Source organism: Musca domestica, unplaced genomic scaffold, assembly GCF_030504385.1.
Source record: "Musca domestica strain aabys unplaced genomic scaffold, Musca_domestica.polishedcontigs.V.1.1 20, whole genome shotgun sequence".
Classification (NCBI taxonomy): Eukaryota; Metazoa; Arthropoda; class Insecta; order Diptera; family Muscidae; genus Musca; species Musca domestica.
The window spans coordinates 6,227,831-6,244,943 of record NW_026712250.1 but is presented as its reverse complement, the minus strand read 5'-3'; the positions used below and the strand labels follow the sequence as shown (position 1 = coordinate 6,244,943).

Sequence of the window (17,113 nt, the reverse complement as noted above, 5' to 3'; positions counted from 1 at the left end):
ACCCAGAAAACTTCTCACTTCCCTAGCACTTTTGGGAATTCTAATTTTTCGAATTGCTTCTACTTTTTCGGGGTCAGTACGCAACATGCCTTCTCCAATAATAAATCCCAAATATCTCAACTGACGAAAACAAAATTTTGACTTGGTTAACCCGATTGTTAAATTCGCTCGGTCAAGGCAATCGGCTACTTCATTCAATAGACGAAGATGCTCGTCGAAATCACTTGAAATAATCAACAGGTCGTCCAGGTACACAAAGACATTCTCCTTGAGTCGTTGGGGAATGACTTTGTCCATCAGTCGACATAACCTTTGTGCAGCATTACACAATCCAAACGGCATCACACGGAATTGATACAATGGACGGCCTGGGACCGTAAAAGCGGTGTACGGCTTGCTTTCTTCGTCTAATTCGATTTGCCAGAACGCATATTTAAGATCCACGCTGCTAATGTAATGAGTTTCATCAATGCGACTTAGTATTCCTTCAATGTTTTGCAGGGGATATGCGTCCTTGACCGTGAGCTTATTTAACTTTCGAGCATCCAGACAGAAACGATTTTTTCCGGGCTTTCGTACGATAGTTGTACGATTGCTCCAAGGGCTTTCACTTTCCTCAATAACATTAAGTGCTAACATATTATCGACTTCTTGGTACGTGATAGCTTGAACCGCTGGAGACATTGGATAGTGGCGGTCTTTAACCGGTTCCGCACCTTCCACGAGCTTAATCGAATGCTTTTCTAAACTAGTACAACCTATCCCATTTTCTTCAAAGGTCTTGAATTTTTTTACTATGCATTTTAATCGATTCTCTTGATCATTTGTTAACTCGTGAGGGTTGAGTTTGTAGTCGGGACCCGTAGCAGTCATATCCCTGAAAACTTTTTCTATATTAATTTCAGCAGCTCCTATCACATCAGGGGCTAATTCGAATGTTCGCCAGAAGTCTATTCCAAGATATAGTTCTTGTTCCAATTGAGGACATAGATACAGTGTCATAAATTTTTCCTGCTCTTGGTATTTTATGATGGCTTTAATTTTCCCTAAAACATTATACTGTGTACCTCCGGCGGTGGTTACCCTGCTGGACATTGGTATAATTGGAATGCCAAGTTCTTCTATTATCTCTCGGCAATTTTTCCCTAACATAGTAACCGAAGCGCCGGTGTCTAGGAGCCCATTCATGATTTTTCCTTGCATACTGATTTCCGAGAAAACTCTGGGATCTGAGGCAATACCAGTCACTCTCGAAATAGTTTCTATCAAATATCTTCGCTGCTCACGCCACTTCTTGGATTTTTGTCTCAATTCAATAATTTTTTTCGGGATTACAGTAAACTCTGAGTTAAAAATTCTCTCCTTGACCTTAGCATAATTTCTTTGGCGATCTTCTAATGGAATGTAATGCCTCTGACCTGCAGAAAAATTTTTCGATTCTACACTACTCTTATCTCTAAATATATTATCGTTGTTTTTTATTAAAATTCGGACGTTTTTGGGTGCTAATTCTTCCGATTCACAGGGTTCTCTGACGGGTGTGTTTCCCCTGTTACTTCCACACCCCTTCGGGAGTTTCCCTGTTGACAGACAGGACACTTTGGGGTTACTGTGTCCGGCTTCCCACACCTATAGCAGAACAATTTCCGGACTTCTACTGGACAGTCCATAAAAACATGCCCCTTTTCTCGACAGTTCCAGCAGATAATTGGAACTCTAATGTGGCTTTGTATCCGGATAGCTGACAGCTCTTCACCAATATTCTCCTCCGGTACTTCTACATGCTTTTCATAAATTTCATCATATATTTCATTTACTTGGCGGATAGGTCGCTGGGGGAACGTTACAGCTCTATTTTCGCGCCTAGGGAAATTTCTCTCAGCTTCAATACATTCTATTCGTAGCTGTTCAACCGACGAAATGGTCATCTGATATACATGTCGTTTTATATCTTCACGTATATTTCCCCTTAGGATCTTAATCATTTCGTACTCGTAAATAGGTTGAAGTAATCTAGATCGCAAAATTCCCATCTCGTGAAAATAACTATTGATGCTTTCATTTGGCCTTTGTTTCCTTTCTAACAAATCCCTGAGTATGTCGAATTTGGATTGTGGGGTTTGATACTGGCTTATCAGCGCTTCTTTAAGACCCACCCAATCGGTGTAAACATTACTTTGTCTATGCAGCCAATACCATTCTCTGGCTTGACCAGAAACCAGAAAGGCGAAATCCCTCAACACTTCAGACCATGGAATATTATATTGAGCCTGCATGATCTCTAACCGCTTAATAAAATCCATAACTCTTAAGCCTTTCGGGTCACCACTGAAATTTAAACCAAGTTTATCAACTCGTATTCCTAGTGGTTCCACTCTAAACGTATTCGTTATCGGGCCAGTAAATTGATCTGATAATGGAGTTTGACTAGCACTCGGAAATTGGATAATTGGTGGCATATTCCTATTTACTGCGTCATTATTATTGTTTGACGTCGGATTAGCATTACTATTTGTAATAGAATTAGAGGCTACCGTAGCCGTTGGGGGTACAATTAATTGTTTACGCACAGTGTCGGATAGTTCTCTCATGCCTTTTGATAAAGAATCTATCATTTTCTTCACATCAGATATTTCTGTTTCGACCATTTTTTTAACTTTATCTTCCAATGACTTCTGGACAGACGCTGCTTCATCTTGTACTAGTCCATGTAAGTCGGAAGTAGTTGGACCATTATTATTCAAATTATCACTCACTGTTGGCACATGATTGGTGTTCTGATCTCTTCGCATTATCGTGTCTGCTAGATCGATAAATTGCAAAGCACTCATATTCCTATCCTCATTCGCCATTTCGTCCGACCCTATTCGTCTTTGCTTGCTCTGCTCTGGAAAATAAGTCGATCGGTTTAGGTCAAAATTTTCGGGTCTGCCTCTCTTATTTCTTTTACTATTGCGGGTATTGTAGATCATGACCTATACCCAAAATTTATCTTCTCATTTGTTATCAATTGAATCTCGGAAGAAACCTTTTCTTGTAAGTAAGTTTTAAATTCAGTTAACCTTTTTTTCAAATATGAAACATCGGCAAAACAAATACTTTTTATAAATACATTCGATTACAATTACACATACAAATTTTCAAATTTGACAATTACAACATAGATCTACGGGGGAAGTGTAATTTTCAGAAGCAGTGTGTGTGTGGTTTTTTTTTATTTATTTATTTTTTTATTATTATTATTATTTTTTTTTAATAATTTTAGTGCCCTTTATGAGGTGTATGACTCTTCCCTTAGACATTCTTATTCTTCTAATAAATTATAGTGCTTTGTTAACTTCGGACCCCTGACATATCTATTACATTTCATAAATGAAAGCTCAGGGTTTTTATATGCAATACTAAGATTTTTGCATCTCTCAGATCAAAATCGCTATTGCTGCTACTCGATGTACTTATTCCTGTCTATAATTTATTTGGGTTATTTCACAAAAACAAATTTTAACAGTAGGATTCTCAATACAAATTGTTTTATTCCAGCTCGGAATTACAAGCTATTGATTACACCCTACTTAGAACAGTGGAGAAAACGTTCCCATAATATATTTGATATAGTAATATCGCACTTCGTAACCCATCTCTCTAAAGTTCGGATGCATACTAATATCACAGAATATTATTTGTCAAAAACATTTTCTTTTGTCTATTTAAAATCTACTAGCATTCTATGGCTGTGTGCGTCGATGTTACTGCACAGAGTTACTAACCTAATATCACAGTTTAACACGGCCATGTTTGAGTCGCCATTTTTTTACAGTGGTATCAGGTACAATAAAGCTTTTTTTAGAATATTGGGCGCCATCTCTGTTATGTGTGCATTTGCTCGGCATACGATTAGGCCATCCGACTGTCACAGAGACTCCCAGGGCTAGGGATCTCAACCCGCCAATCGAATCCAACACACTAACATTGAAAGGGGACTTTACTACAATTGCTCTACTCTACGATATACAAAATAGGAGTCATCATACAGGGATCTCGGTGGATCGATCCCACACTCGCCCACCCTACCTGGATCCAGTATTTCCATTTCTTGCGTTTCTCTGAATCCCCTTGAACCACACGCTTTGAATCACACACTTACTTCATACCACCTTCCCCCCTCAAGTTATACAAATTTAGCAACACATATTAGTATCTACTGTTTACAAAAGAATCATTTTTAATTTTATTAAAAAAAAATAAGTTAGCTTTAAATATTTTCTTAATTTTTTTCTCTACTATTTTTTTTCTTACACTAAAATTGACAAACTGTATGGTATAAAAAAAAAACAAATTAAGAATAATACCGGGCTTTCTTAAATCTATGGCTTTAATTACTCGGTAGAAACCAATATATTATCCTTTGCCTTGCTTTTCCCGCGCAATATTCACGCGTCTATACGAAATTACTAGCCACCTAAAAGAGCTCTCTTAACCGGCCTAATTGCCGCTAAAATTCCACGGCCTAAACTATCAGATCGAATCACAAGGACTCAAGATAATTTTACTGTAACACCTCCTAGCCTTTGAAAATAAACGCGGTATTTTTCCCTTACAAACTGATTATTACTTAAATCCTAAGAACTATAACCTATCTTATTACTAAATCTTTATACTGAATATTATATTTTTTTTCTCGAAATTTATGATTATTAACTCTTTTTTTCTTTTCTTTTAGTTCCAAAAAAGGAGACAGCAAATTTTATGGACGTCACATATATATATAAATATATCTATCAAGGACAACACAACGGTAAGACACCTTTTACCTGAGCAGTGATTTATAACGTTATTGATTAATTCTTCTTATCTCTTCTTCCAGTTTACGCTTCTTTCCGGAGGAAACAGATTTTGAACGCCAGGCAAACCCTGAAATGAAGCTGGACTTGTTGACTGGTCCTTTTACAATGCCGGCGTTCTGGGCGGGATCAATAACAGGCACAGCAAAAAGCTCAAAGTTGCAGCTGGCCAGTTTACAATTCAAATCTCCACACCCTCAATGTAACTTTTTTTGGCTTTTTTCTCCTGTGGACAACTTGCCACTACCTTGCGTTACCAAAAAGAAAAGGCAATTTCCCGCCGTTGTGCTGACCAAAACCGGACAATTTTCGGTGCTTCCAAAAAAGCTTGATACACCACCGGAATATTCCTGTTGGAGCAACACACATCACATATAACAACACATTACTCAACAAACCACTGTTACAAACTACTTACACAATAAAAAAAACGCAACACACAAATTAAATTTTTCCACTTCTTCACTGCTCTCTAGCTAAGTTTCACCGGTAACGTCTTATTCTTAACTTTGGCTTTTCTTATGCTCGCAGCCTTTTATACCCCTCTTCTCAGTGAATCCCGCCAGACGCTCATTTTCCACGAAACACCATTTTCCTGAGCCATTTTCAATTTTCATTCCTTTTTCTTTTCAACTGTCAATAGCCATTTTTTATTCTATTGTGAATTCTCATTTCAGCTCACCCCGGAGTAGTAGTAGGTTCCCACCTACTCAGCAATCATAGGGCTGCCTAGTCACTTCTTAGCCTGAGTCACCCTGTCATTCACTACCTTTATAATACTCTTTAACTCAACCCTGTTCGAGCCTAATTTCGTACGTAGCGAACCCTATCAAACCATTTCCGGCATTTTGATCCCATCGCCACCCAGACTACACACCCCGCAGAAATTACAAGCAAATTGAAATCTCGAAGCATCCTCACCATCCTCACTAAAAACCCAAGAAAACTGAGCAAATCCATTTGAGGACCAATTATGGGATGCACTACCAACAGAATTGGGATAATTTCTGCGGTGGTTGTGGACAGGTTTTGCCAAAAAACCCGGCCCCATATATTTGTTGCCTTTTTGCGCCGAATGTGAACGGCCTGCAACAAATTTTTATTTGTTATTCGTTTCTGTAATTGTGGTTTTTATATTAACATGTCACTGCCATGAGCTGTTACCCTATATATTGTAGACACAAACCATATGCTCAAAATGCATTTTGTCTAGTCTTTACCATTTTAGGTCTTTGAGGAATGGTGCTTTAGGTTGACTTAGTTCGATTTTGGCCTTCGCTCATTTGTTCTTTTCTGAAAAAGCCAGCCGATGACTTAAGCCAAAGGGTGAGATAAGAAACTGCAAACGCCATAATTTTTACATTTTTTTTTAAAAAATTTCATTGAATGAAAGCAAAAACTGTCGGAAATAGCATCAAATTTTACAATAAGTTAAGATTTGTTCGAATTGGTCACCTTTGGCACGAATTATGACCTTCAAACGGCCAATGAAACCGTCACACTTAGCCCGAATGTTGTTCTGCGGTATTTTGGCCCCTTCCCGGCGAAGCGCTTGCTTGAGGTGATCGACATTTTGGTATTTTTTTGTGCCAACCTTGCTTTCCAAAAAAATACTCCAGACACAATAGTCCAGCGGATTGGTATCCTGAGATTTTGGTGGCCATTGTGCGCTGGAAATGAAGCGAGAAAAATCATTTTGTAACCATTCTTGGGTGGCGCGTAGATGAGTCCTGTTGGAATGTCTAAGGTCTGCCGCCAAAATGTTTACGTGCCCAAGGCTTAAATACGCCCTCCAGAATATTTTCGCGGTAATATTCGGCATTAATTCTGATGCCACGGTCGATAAAAACAAGCGAAGAGCTACCATCGGCTGTTATGGCGGCATCATGGCCGGCGCTTTAGTTCTGGTGGGCAACCGAAGGTGCACATTTTCAGCTGACCTCTTTGGCAAGTAAACACGATCATTTTTGCTGGACAACGAATGTTTTCTCATCGGAGAAAAGCAAATTCGGCAGTTCACGACTTTCGACCAAGCGAAGCAATTCTTTAGCTCTTTTGAGTCTATTTTCTTTCTGTTTCGGTGTAAGTTCTTGAACTTTTTGGAATTTCGATGACTTTACCCCGAGCTGATTTTTCAATATTTGCCGAATGGAATATTGCGATATCTTCAGCTTTCGAGCCATTTTTCGGCCACTGCGACACGGGTTTGGAACAAGTCGCTTCTTTACTTTTCGAACCATTTCTGCTGATGTTGCTGTTTTGCTTCCGTCCACTTCCTTGACGTCAGGCTACGCTACCAGTATCACCTTCACGTAACGAGTGATGGTTCGAGACACAAAATATTTTTTCACGTTTAAATGCTGGAGTCCTCTAACGATAGCCACTTGTGGTTTTCTAGCCAAATTTAAAGAAATCACACTATCGCGCTTGAATTCCATCGCGGATAAAATAAATTCTCACCAAAATGCTTTTGTTCGCTTGTAAACAATATAGTGAGCTGTCACTGGAATAATTTTAACAGCTGTCATCCGAGTGGCTTAGAAATGACAGCACTCTGAAGTTGGTTGCAGTTGTTTCATCTCACCCGGTATATATTTTGGCAATATGTTCGCATGACTTTACCATCTTGATTCCGCAATGGATTATCAAAGAATTCTAAAAAAAATTAGGGATTTTCAAGAAAATGATAACATAGGGTGTTTAACACTTCGTTGTCTACAACTTTCACTTTCACTGTTTCCCTTGTGGGCGCACAAATGTCTAATGTTGAAACTGGCATAAACGTTACGATAAATCCAAGAACTTCTGTATGTGTGTGTATATTATTTATTATGAAATGGTTGATATGAATTAAGACTAAAGTACGTATTTAGTTTGTGAAATTTGTAGATAAGACTCCAAGAAATTCCAACTCGAAAGAGACCAGCTTATTGAATGAATGCAAAACCACGAAATATGTAGTTGGGTTTGTACGGAAATGAGAGTGTGTTTTTTTTATTTTTCAAAAGATGAATGAATTAAAGAAGTGTTAAAACTAAAACAAATAAAGAAATAACAAAACACTTTATTTGGATATGAATGGAGGAAGACTTTTGTTATTACAGCAGGTCGCTGATTTTGGCACAGAAAGCAAATCTTCAAATTATTTATTATTTTATTATTTTTTTTATTTCATATATTTTTTAAATTTTATTTGTTATAATAATTATATGTTTTTTTTATTAATTTTTTTTGTTAAATGTTATAATGTTTTATTTTATTTTTGTGAAAATGCTTCAATTAATAATTTAATAATTTAAGTTTTTATTTTTTTTATTCTTTTTTTAATTTAGTTTTTTATTAAAAAATATTTTTTATTTGATTTTTTATTAATTTATTGAATTTTTGTTCAATGTTATAATACCTTATTAATATTATTATTATTATTATTATTATTATTGTTATTATTATATTATTATTATTATTATTATTATTATTATTATTATTATTATTATTATTATTATTATTATTATTATTATTATTATTATTATTATTATTATTATTATTATTATTATTATTTCTATTATTATTATTTTTTATTATATTTATTTTTATTATTATTGTTATTATTATTTTTATTATTATTATAATTATTATTTTTATTATTATTATTATTATTATTATTATTATTATCATTACTATTATCATTATTATTCATGATTATTTTCCTCGAAAACGTGTTCTGATACCAATGAAATCGGTTTGCATATGTTTTCCATATTTATTTCCATAATTTAATCAATTTTTTGTCTACCTTTGCGAATGCGGCTTGACCAACATCATCCGTAAGTTTACGTTACGTAGGCTACGTCGTCCAGTGTTTACATGTGTCTTTCAAACACAGTTGACCGTTATAAATGACAGAGAGCAACGAAAGAGAATGGAATTTAGGTCATCCTTAAAATACAACGTATGGCAAATGGCAGAAATTTACCACTCAATAGATTTTCATGCCTTTTAAAGAAAAAAGTGTGGGAAATTTAAAAAATATGTATGGAAGAAAATAATATTGGCATCTATGAATTAATTACAAAAAAATAGATTTTTTAGAATATTTTTAAAGAAAGAAAAAAAACGGTTAAAAAATTGTTGAATTCATGGTAAAATTAAAAAGGTAAAGTCATTTCAAATAAGACTATCAATCTCGGCATTTTCTGTAAATTACCTTGTAAAATTTCACTGAATAAAAAATAGGTTCCCATCTCTGATTTCTGTGTATAAAATGGATTTATAAATATAAATGTTGGCAATGAAACGTTGTCAAATAAATAATTTTGAAGACTTTACAATGCATCCATGCAAACATGGATGGATTTTTACAGGATTTTTTATTTAAAAAAAAAATTATTACATTTACAATTCTGCATGAAAATAAAACACAGTTACCAATTTTTGCTGAACAAGACGTGTTGTATTTCAATGTTTCAAATAACTGAAAAGCCAGAAAGTGTTTTTCTTTATTTTTTATTTTTTAGGAGCAGGATGCTTGAGAATTTTTGTGAAATATATTACACCTAGGAAGAATGTGGCAATTCTCTCCTCTCAGACACTTTTGGGACAGTTGTAATAAAAAAGTTTAGAAGAAATTTAGATATCCTCGTCCTTCGGTTATCAAATTTTCTTTTTTTTTAATTTGTATATATAAATTGAACTATCGGTTCAAATCGTAGAAAAAAAATTCAACATTCTTGCAATTCTGGAACAGAGAAAAAAGGTAAAATAAATTGACAACTTCTCATTAGTTTTGCCCTGATTGCATTGTGATTCCGTCCTTATGCCACTTTCGACCTTGAATTTCACGTTCCATCTATATTTGCTGCTGAATTTCCTTGATTCAACCTTACCCGTACATTAGCACCTATGCCCAAACAATAACGGTACCTCTTACAAGAATGCGTGCGTGAGTGAGTGAGAGAGAATGAGAATGCTTCGTTCAACATCTCTGTAATATAGAGTAATATTAATAAAAGCCAATGTGAGAATATACCACACGTAAGAAATCAACTGATTGAATCTTCAACAGTAATAAAAAACGGTCGAAGCAGTATAATATGAAATATCAGAAAAAATAATTGTAAACTATATAAGTACAATTTATTGTACGTTGTCCATTGTCAAAGACATTTTCGTAAATGTTTACTTTTCTCCTCTATTGTTTCTCCTTTTAAATGAACACCAAAGACACAAGAGAACCCTTGAAATAATCCACTTAATGTAAAGCAACGCAATGACCACAAAATCGATAACAAATAATCGACTTTTCGATTTTCACCATAGGCGCAAGTCGATTTACATATCCCTCATTCGCCAATTCTCTCTTTCTCTTTCAATCTCCAAAAAAAAGATATTCAAAAATTCTCACGAAGACAAAATGCTCATTCTCAAATTTCTCATGGTGGAAGAAACAACGGTTAGCGCGTGTGAAAAGCAAAACAAAAAAATATAAATAATTTAAAATATATGTAAAAACCAATAAATATATACACAAATAAAAACCATTTCGTACGATTTAATATTAACAAACAAACGAAGTGTGTGCGTGCGTGTTTGCTTAATGTAAAAATTGCTGTTGCAAAGTTTGATTTGTTTGTTTTTGTTCAAAAAGGCCAAAGAGAAGAACCACCTCTCTTACTCCCCCACACAAAATAATTGAAAAAATTCGATGAAATAACAACAAATGAAGCAAAATCATAGAGGAAAAAAACAAAAATAAACAAATTCAAATGAATTATCAGTGGAATTCAAGTGTATGGAAATCAGTTTAAAGGTGTTGTTATCAAATTGAAAAAAGCAACAACAACAACAGCAATAATAAAACAAGTGCAAAAATTCAAACAAAATATACACAAAACGAAAAACACCCTCTAAATTTGAAAAGAAAAAAAAAATAAAATCAAAAAGAAGAAGCAGCATTGGCAGTGGTAAATTCAAGCAAAAGGGGGTTGTTTTTGTGAAAACAAAAAAATTGTGTGGTGTTGTTTTTTTTTTTGTGTCAGTCTCAAACTAGCCTGCCTGCCTGCCTGTCTGTCAGTCCATAACGTAAAGTGGAATAATTGAGTCAGCCAGCCAGTGGATACCCAGAGTCTGATATCATCGTCGAAATTTTTGTGACAGAGTTTGCTCCCCCATCCGACCACATTTTGTTTATTTCCTGGTGAATACAGTGGGCCATGCGTGAACTCGGTTCAAAAATGGCCGAGCTTAAATTCGAGGCTCCTCTGGCAAAAATGGATGAAACCGATGATTGGGCCGGTTGCGATTTCATTTCCAATCAGAACACCATCAATGACTCATTGAATTTGAATCTCAAGGATCCAATGATTGCCCAGGAGAATAAAATCCGTTTGTTGGAGGAGGCCGTTAGGGATGCACATGTCAGCAAAAATGGAGGCTATCCAACGGCCGCCGTTGGCAATGGTACAATAAGTCCCAATTGCAATACCATGCTAAGCAATGAAATGACCACAGCATTGGATGCGGCCATGGATTCCAAGAGTCTGGTGGATGCCACCGACAATTTCAGTGAGGCATTCGGCGGTAGCCTCGAAGATTTGGTCAATACATTCGATGAGAAAATCACCAAATGTTTTGGCAATTTCGAGGAAAATGTGGAGGCGCTGGCGCCCGTACAAGTACGCAGTCAGGATGAGATCATGAATGAATGCCAGTAAGTAAAACAAAAATTTAATATATTAATTTGTTGTAAGGGTAATTTGTTGTAATTGTTTTATAACACATAGGTAAATTTATCTCCACTTGGTTGTGGGCTGTTGTTGAAACTAGACCTGTTTGGGTTTGCCATCATCACCATCCCCGCCAACCTCATTGTTCGGGTATTATTTAACGCACTTGACTTTATTTTCTTTTTATAGAGAGTCAGTCCTCCCCTCGGCTCCGTAGATTTTTTAAAGGATAACAATTCCAAATGAGAGCCATGTTTATTTTTGGCGCATGCGTTTCATTGCAGGATTTTCACATAATGTCCCGTGGAAACGTAAACTATCCAAGAGAAGATAATCCAATATTCATTTGTATGTGTTGGGGGGTCAATTATGACTCTCTCTCTCTTCTCCCCGGCAAATTGGGTAAAGGAAAACCCTGCCCTGTTTTTGTGTTTTCTGAAAACTTCTCATTACCAATTAAGTGTTTTGAAAATTAATTGATAATTATGGGATGATTGTCCGGAATAACTTGGGGCTAACAGCAAGAGCAACACAGTTTGTATTTTTTATGGCTTTTTGGTTCAAAATAAGTTTTTCTTAGGGATAATAAAATCACTGTGGAGTATAGGAGGTGGTCAAAGGTATTCAGCTGGGATTTGGACAATGCAGACATGTCTAATTTGTGATGAAGTGAGTTTTATCGATTTTTGATTTAATTTTAAGGATTCCTTCCCCCCATGCTAAAAAAATTGAGTAAAAGAAACCGAGTTCTGCCTTCGTACTTTCTGTAAATGCTTTTTACTAATCAAATGTTCAGAAAACTAATTGCTGATTATGGACGTTGGTCCCGAATGAATTTGCTTAGCCAGGATTTTTTTTTGGTTTTAAATAATTTTTCCGCAGGACAAGGTATTCAGCTGGGGTTAAGACAATTTGTAGGATCTTGATTATTTCTCTCCCCGGAAAATTGGATAAAGGAAAGGATTTGAACCGCGGACCTCTGTGTGCAGCCAACTAGAAGTTGCCGTCTCTACGTTCAGAGCCATTAACCCGTCTTCCTAAAGCAGCACTAAAACAAGTGTATGCATTGGAAGCAATGTAGTTGTTGTGGGCAAAAAATTCATCACTACAAAAACAAAAACGTTGCTGTGAAAAAGATCTGCCAATAGAACTTGAGTCGAACCTGGAGAGTTTCTAGTGTATAATTCGCATATGCTAATTTGCAATAAGTTCGAAATATATACTACTTTCCAGAGAACGGCCCTTGTAAGCCATCATCCACATCAAATATGCCTGATGAGCCGCTTAACCAACGGCGAAACGCGTCGCATAGTGGTGAGTGTGTGATAGTGTCTATCTGGCTTTCCTTTTCACTGCAAATTTCAGATCATTAAGCTCGTCTCGAAAGAGAAAACAAACACTTAAATCGAAAAACAGTCTCTTTTCTTGCTTTCCTTCTGTGAAAAATCCTTATTACCCTTCAAGTATTTAGAGAATTATTTGACAATTACGGAATGATGGCCTGGAATGAATTCCGGCTAACAGTTTTTAATTCAGCTGGGAATTTTGTTGAATATATTAGCTTGTGCGAATCGAGAGCCTATTTTTTGAAAAAGACCAAACTAGAGATTTTGAAAACAAATCTGAGCACACTTCAATTTTTTCCATCAACTGGGGAAGGTTTAGATAACAGAAATTTTTCAAAATTTATAATTTGAAACTGCATTGAAGTGAACAAAATAGGTTTGAGTAAAACATTTATATTCAACTATTTTTTAACAAATCAGCAACATTTTTCTCAAAAATGTTGTGTAATTATACCCTCAGCCATATGGCTAGAGAGGGTATATGTCATTTGATGCGACCTAAACGTGCCTCATCAAAATAACGGTTATAGACCCTAGGTCTTTTTGGACCTAAGCCGTTTCAGGACATTTGGAGTCGATCTAGCGATGTCCGACCGTCCGAATGTCTGTCTGGCTGGCTGGTGCGCACAATAACTCTCCGTTTCGATCCCAACTTGCTACATCGTAATATGATTATCAAACTTAGATTGAGTTCGGAGATGGGTAATATCGGTCCACTCCTTCTGGTACCTCCGACACAAAATGTTAAATTTTTCAAAGAAAATAATTTACTGCACAGAAAGAGAAAGGATAATCCGATTTCGCTCCAACTTTGCAAATCCTTATATTTGCATCAGTGCTAGGTCATGTGAGAAAATGGAAAATATCGGTCCACTCCATCAAGTATCTCCCCTTCAAAGGGTAAAAATTTCGAATAATTATAGCTCTTATAAAATACGATGTAAGGGTCCGATTGTCTTCAATTTATTCACATCACATATTTATATGGAACCAAGGTCTGGTGTGAAGATGGAATATATCGGTCCACTCCTTCTGGTACCTCCCTCACAAAATGTCGAAATTTTCAATGAAAATAATTTACTGCACAGAAAGGGGAAGGATTGTCCGATTTTGCTCCAACTTTGCAAATCCTAATATTTTCTTCAGTGCTAGATCAGATGCGAAAATGGACAAAATCGGTCCACTCCATCAAATATCTCCCCTACAAAGGGTCAAAATTTTGAATAATTATTATTTTTATAAAATTTGATGCAAGTATCCGATTGTCTTCAAATTACACAAATCAAAACATTTTTATTGAACCAAGGTCTAGTGTGAAGATGGACTATATCGGTCCACTCCTTCTGGTACCTCCCCCACAAAGAGTCAGGATTTTGAATATTTATGAAGCTCATAAAACACGAAATTAACATTCGATTCTATTCGGACTAGGCAAATCTCAATATTTCTATCAAAACAAGACCTGTTATAAAAATGGTAGAGATTGGATCATTCCTTCTGGTACCTTCCTCACAAAAGGTCAAAGTTTTGAATATCAAAAACGATCATAAAATCCGAAATAATTATCCGGTTCTCTTCAAATTAAACACATCACAATATTTTTATTAGCCCAAGGTCTGGTATGAAGATGGGAGATATCGGACCACTCCTTCTGGTACCTCCCCCACAAAGGGTCAAAGTTTTGAATATCAAAAACGATCATAAAATCTGAACTAATTATCCGGTTCTCTTCAAATTAAACACATCACAATATTTTTTTTTAGCCCAAGGTCTTGTGTGAAGATGGGATATATCTCTCCACACCTCCTGGTACCTCCCCCACAAAGGGTCAAAATTTTGAATATCTATAAAGCTCATAAAACACGAAATTAACATCCGATTCCATTCACATTTGGCACATCTCAATATTTTTCCATCAACAATTTCTCCTCCTCCCATGATTCACATTCTCAATAAAATTACTAATTGCTTGCTAAGCTGACCCCTGGACTACAAATTGTCCTTGTCTTTAATTTATATAGAAAAAATACAAACTACAAACACATTTTTTATGACCTCCTCCACCCATCAAGAGAGTATGTTTAATCTCTGTAAAAAAAAACTGATATGACATCATTACATACCTACAACTGAATATTGCTCTCAGCTTGTTTACATTTTTTTTTTTGAAAATTTTGCTGTGGATTACAATAATTTTGTTCCCTCGGTTTCCTCATTTTCACGAGAATTGCTGGCTGTGTGAGTGGCTGTCTGTGCCGTTTGCAATGTCTGAGTGTGGGTCCGCCGTTTGGCTCTCCGGACTATTTTGCAATAAATAAATTGTTTAACTATTTAAATTATAATTATTATTTTGTGTGACATCGTCGTCATCAGAATCATCATCATCGGTGTGTGGTACGACCAGAATTTTTTCCACTGGCCTACAATACAAAAAAAAAATGGGAAGGGAATGGGGCAAAGGCCCAGTAATTGCCTTTTATTAAATTATAGTCTAGTGCTGATCCATGCGTGTTCTTTCCACATCTTTCCAACTTACATGGAGGGAGGGAGGAGGTACACATTTAACTTCCTACTTATGTTCATGTTCTTGACAGCTCGTCATGTTCCCTCCCATTGTGAAGCCCTTTTCAACAATGCCATGAACTGAACTTTCTGTGACAATTTGAATGCCGGCCTACTGTCATTATTGTGGGTTATTATTATTAGGTTGGTTTCTTTCGTTCCTGAAGCCCCTCTTTTTTGAAAGATATTTGAAAAAGATATTTGATTCTTCAGACATTTTTTTTTTCGGGAAATGTTAATTTTTTTTAATTTTAATTCCACTTGTCATGCCTGACATCATCGCTTTAATTGAAGTAAGAAATTTTGGGTTATTGTTGCTTCCCCCATACATTGTTCCTTTGGGTATCTTCCATGTTGTAGTTTAAAGCTGAACACGAAATTTATTCTCCGACATAAGCAGGATGTCCGCAAAAGGTTTCATTGCGCATTGATATGTAAAAGACCTTATATGGAATCAGCAGACATTGTTTCATGTGTCGGAATTGTTAATAAATAAAGTTGATTGGGAAATTTTGAAATAATTGAACCCCCCTCCTTTTTATGAAACAAAAAATTAACATTTTTTTTGCCAATTTTTGGCTTAAATTTTAAAAAATATGATTTTTTTTATTTGATTTTTTTTTTTGATTTCTCCTTATTTGAGTTTTATGAAATAATGAATTGAAATTTTGTTAACTAAATATCTATTTATTCCTAAAATATGGATCTTTAGCGTTATTTTTCGATTTTTTTGTTCCACTGAATTTTACTTAACTTAGCTAAATTGGACATTTTCCTGCGGAATCAAAAAATATGTTTGAATTGTTATTTTTTTAAGTACCTTTCGAGACTAGCTTAGTGATCTGAAATTTGCGGTGAAAAGAAAAGCCGGCCACACTCATCATTATTCAACGAGATTCGCCGTAGTTTAAGCGGCTCGTCAACCATATTTGGTGTGGAGTATGGCTCACAAGGGCCGATGATTTTTTTAGTCCGATTTTTTTAGCTGAATATCAAAAATAAATCTAAAATTTTTGAATTCGAAATAATGGCCGAAACGTGTTTCATCGAAATGACGATCTTAGTTAGACCCTAGGTGTCTTTGGACCAAATCCGTTTCAGAAGTTTTGGGGTCGAATTAGCAATGTTCGTCCCTCCGTCTGTCTGGCTGGTGTGCACGATAACTCTTGAAGAGTGTATCCCATATGGCCCAAACTTGGTACATCGTAATATTATTATCAAACTTAGAACGAGTTCGGAGATGGGCAATATCGGTCCACTCCTTCAGGTACCTCCCACACAAAAAGGTCGAAAATTTCAAAGAAAATATTTTACTGCACAGAATGAGAAAGGATCATTCGATTTTGCTCTTACTTTGCAAATCTCAGTATTTTTATCAGTGCTATGTCAGGTGCGAAAATGGATAATATCGGTTCACTCCTTCTGGTACCTCCCCCACAAAGGGACAAAATTTTGAATAATTATAACTTTTTTAAAATATGATATAAGAGTCCGATTGTCTTCAAATTACACATATCACTATATTTTTATTAGCCCAATGTTTGGTGTTAGGATGGAATATATCGGTCTACTCCTTCTGGTACCTCCCCCACAATGGGTCAATATTTTGGAATATACATGAAGCTTATAAAACGTGAAATTA

The 17,113-nt window shown here is 35.7% G+C and overlaps 1 protein-coding gene and 1 long non-coding RNA gene across 3 annotated transcripts in view; both read left to right on the top strand.

Annotated features, from left to right (window-relative positions):
* The first annotated feature begins 4,826 nt into the window (after positions 1-4,826).
* Positions 4,827-5,943, top strand: LOC131802312 (uncharacterized). Its single transcript, XR_009342146.1, has 2 exons — positions 4,827-5,330; positions 5,519-5,943. It is a non-coding gene; the product is annotated as an uncharacterized LOC131802312 (long non-coding RNA).
* Positions 5,944-10,251: 4,308 nt separating this feature from the next.
* The window catches only part of LOC101895214 (fasciculation and elongation protein zeta-2), a 72,704-nt gene continuing 65,842 nt past the window's right edge, over positions 10,252-17,113 (top strand). The window contains exon 1 of one of the 2 annotated variants that reach the window (XM_059122370.1): positions 10,252-11,547. In XM_059122370.1, coding sequence (XP_058978353.1) covers positions 11,051-11,547 — 497 coding nt within the window. In that variant the 5' untranslated portion in view covers positions 10,252-11,050. The remainder of the gene's footprint in view (positions 11,548-17,113) is intronic. The other variant, XM_005186664.4, reaches the window with a different exon arrangement.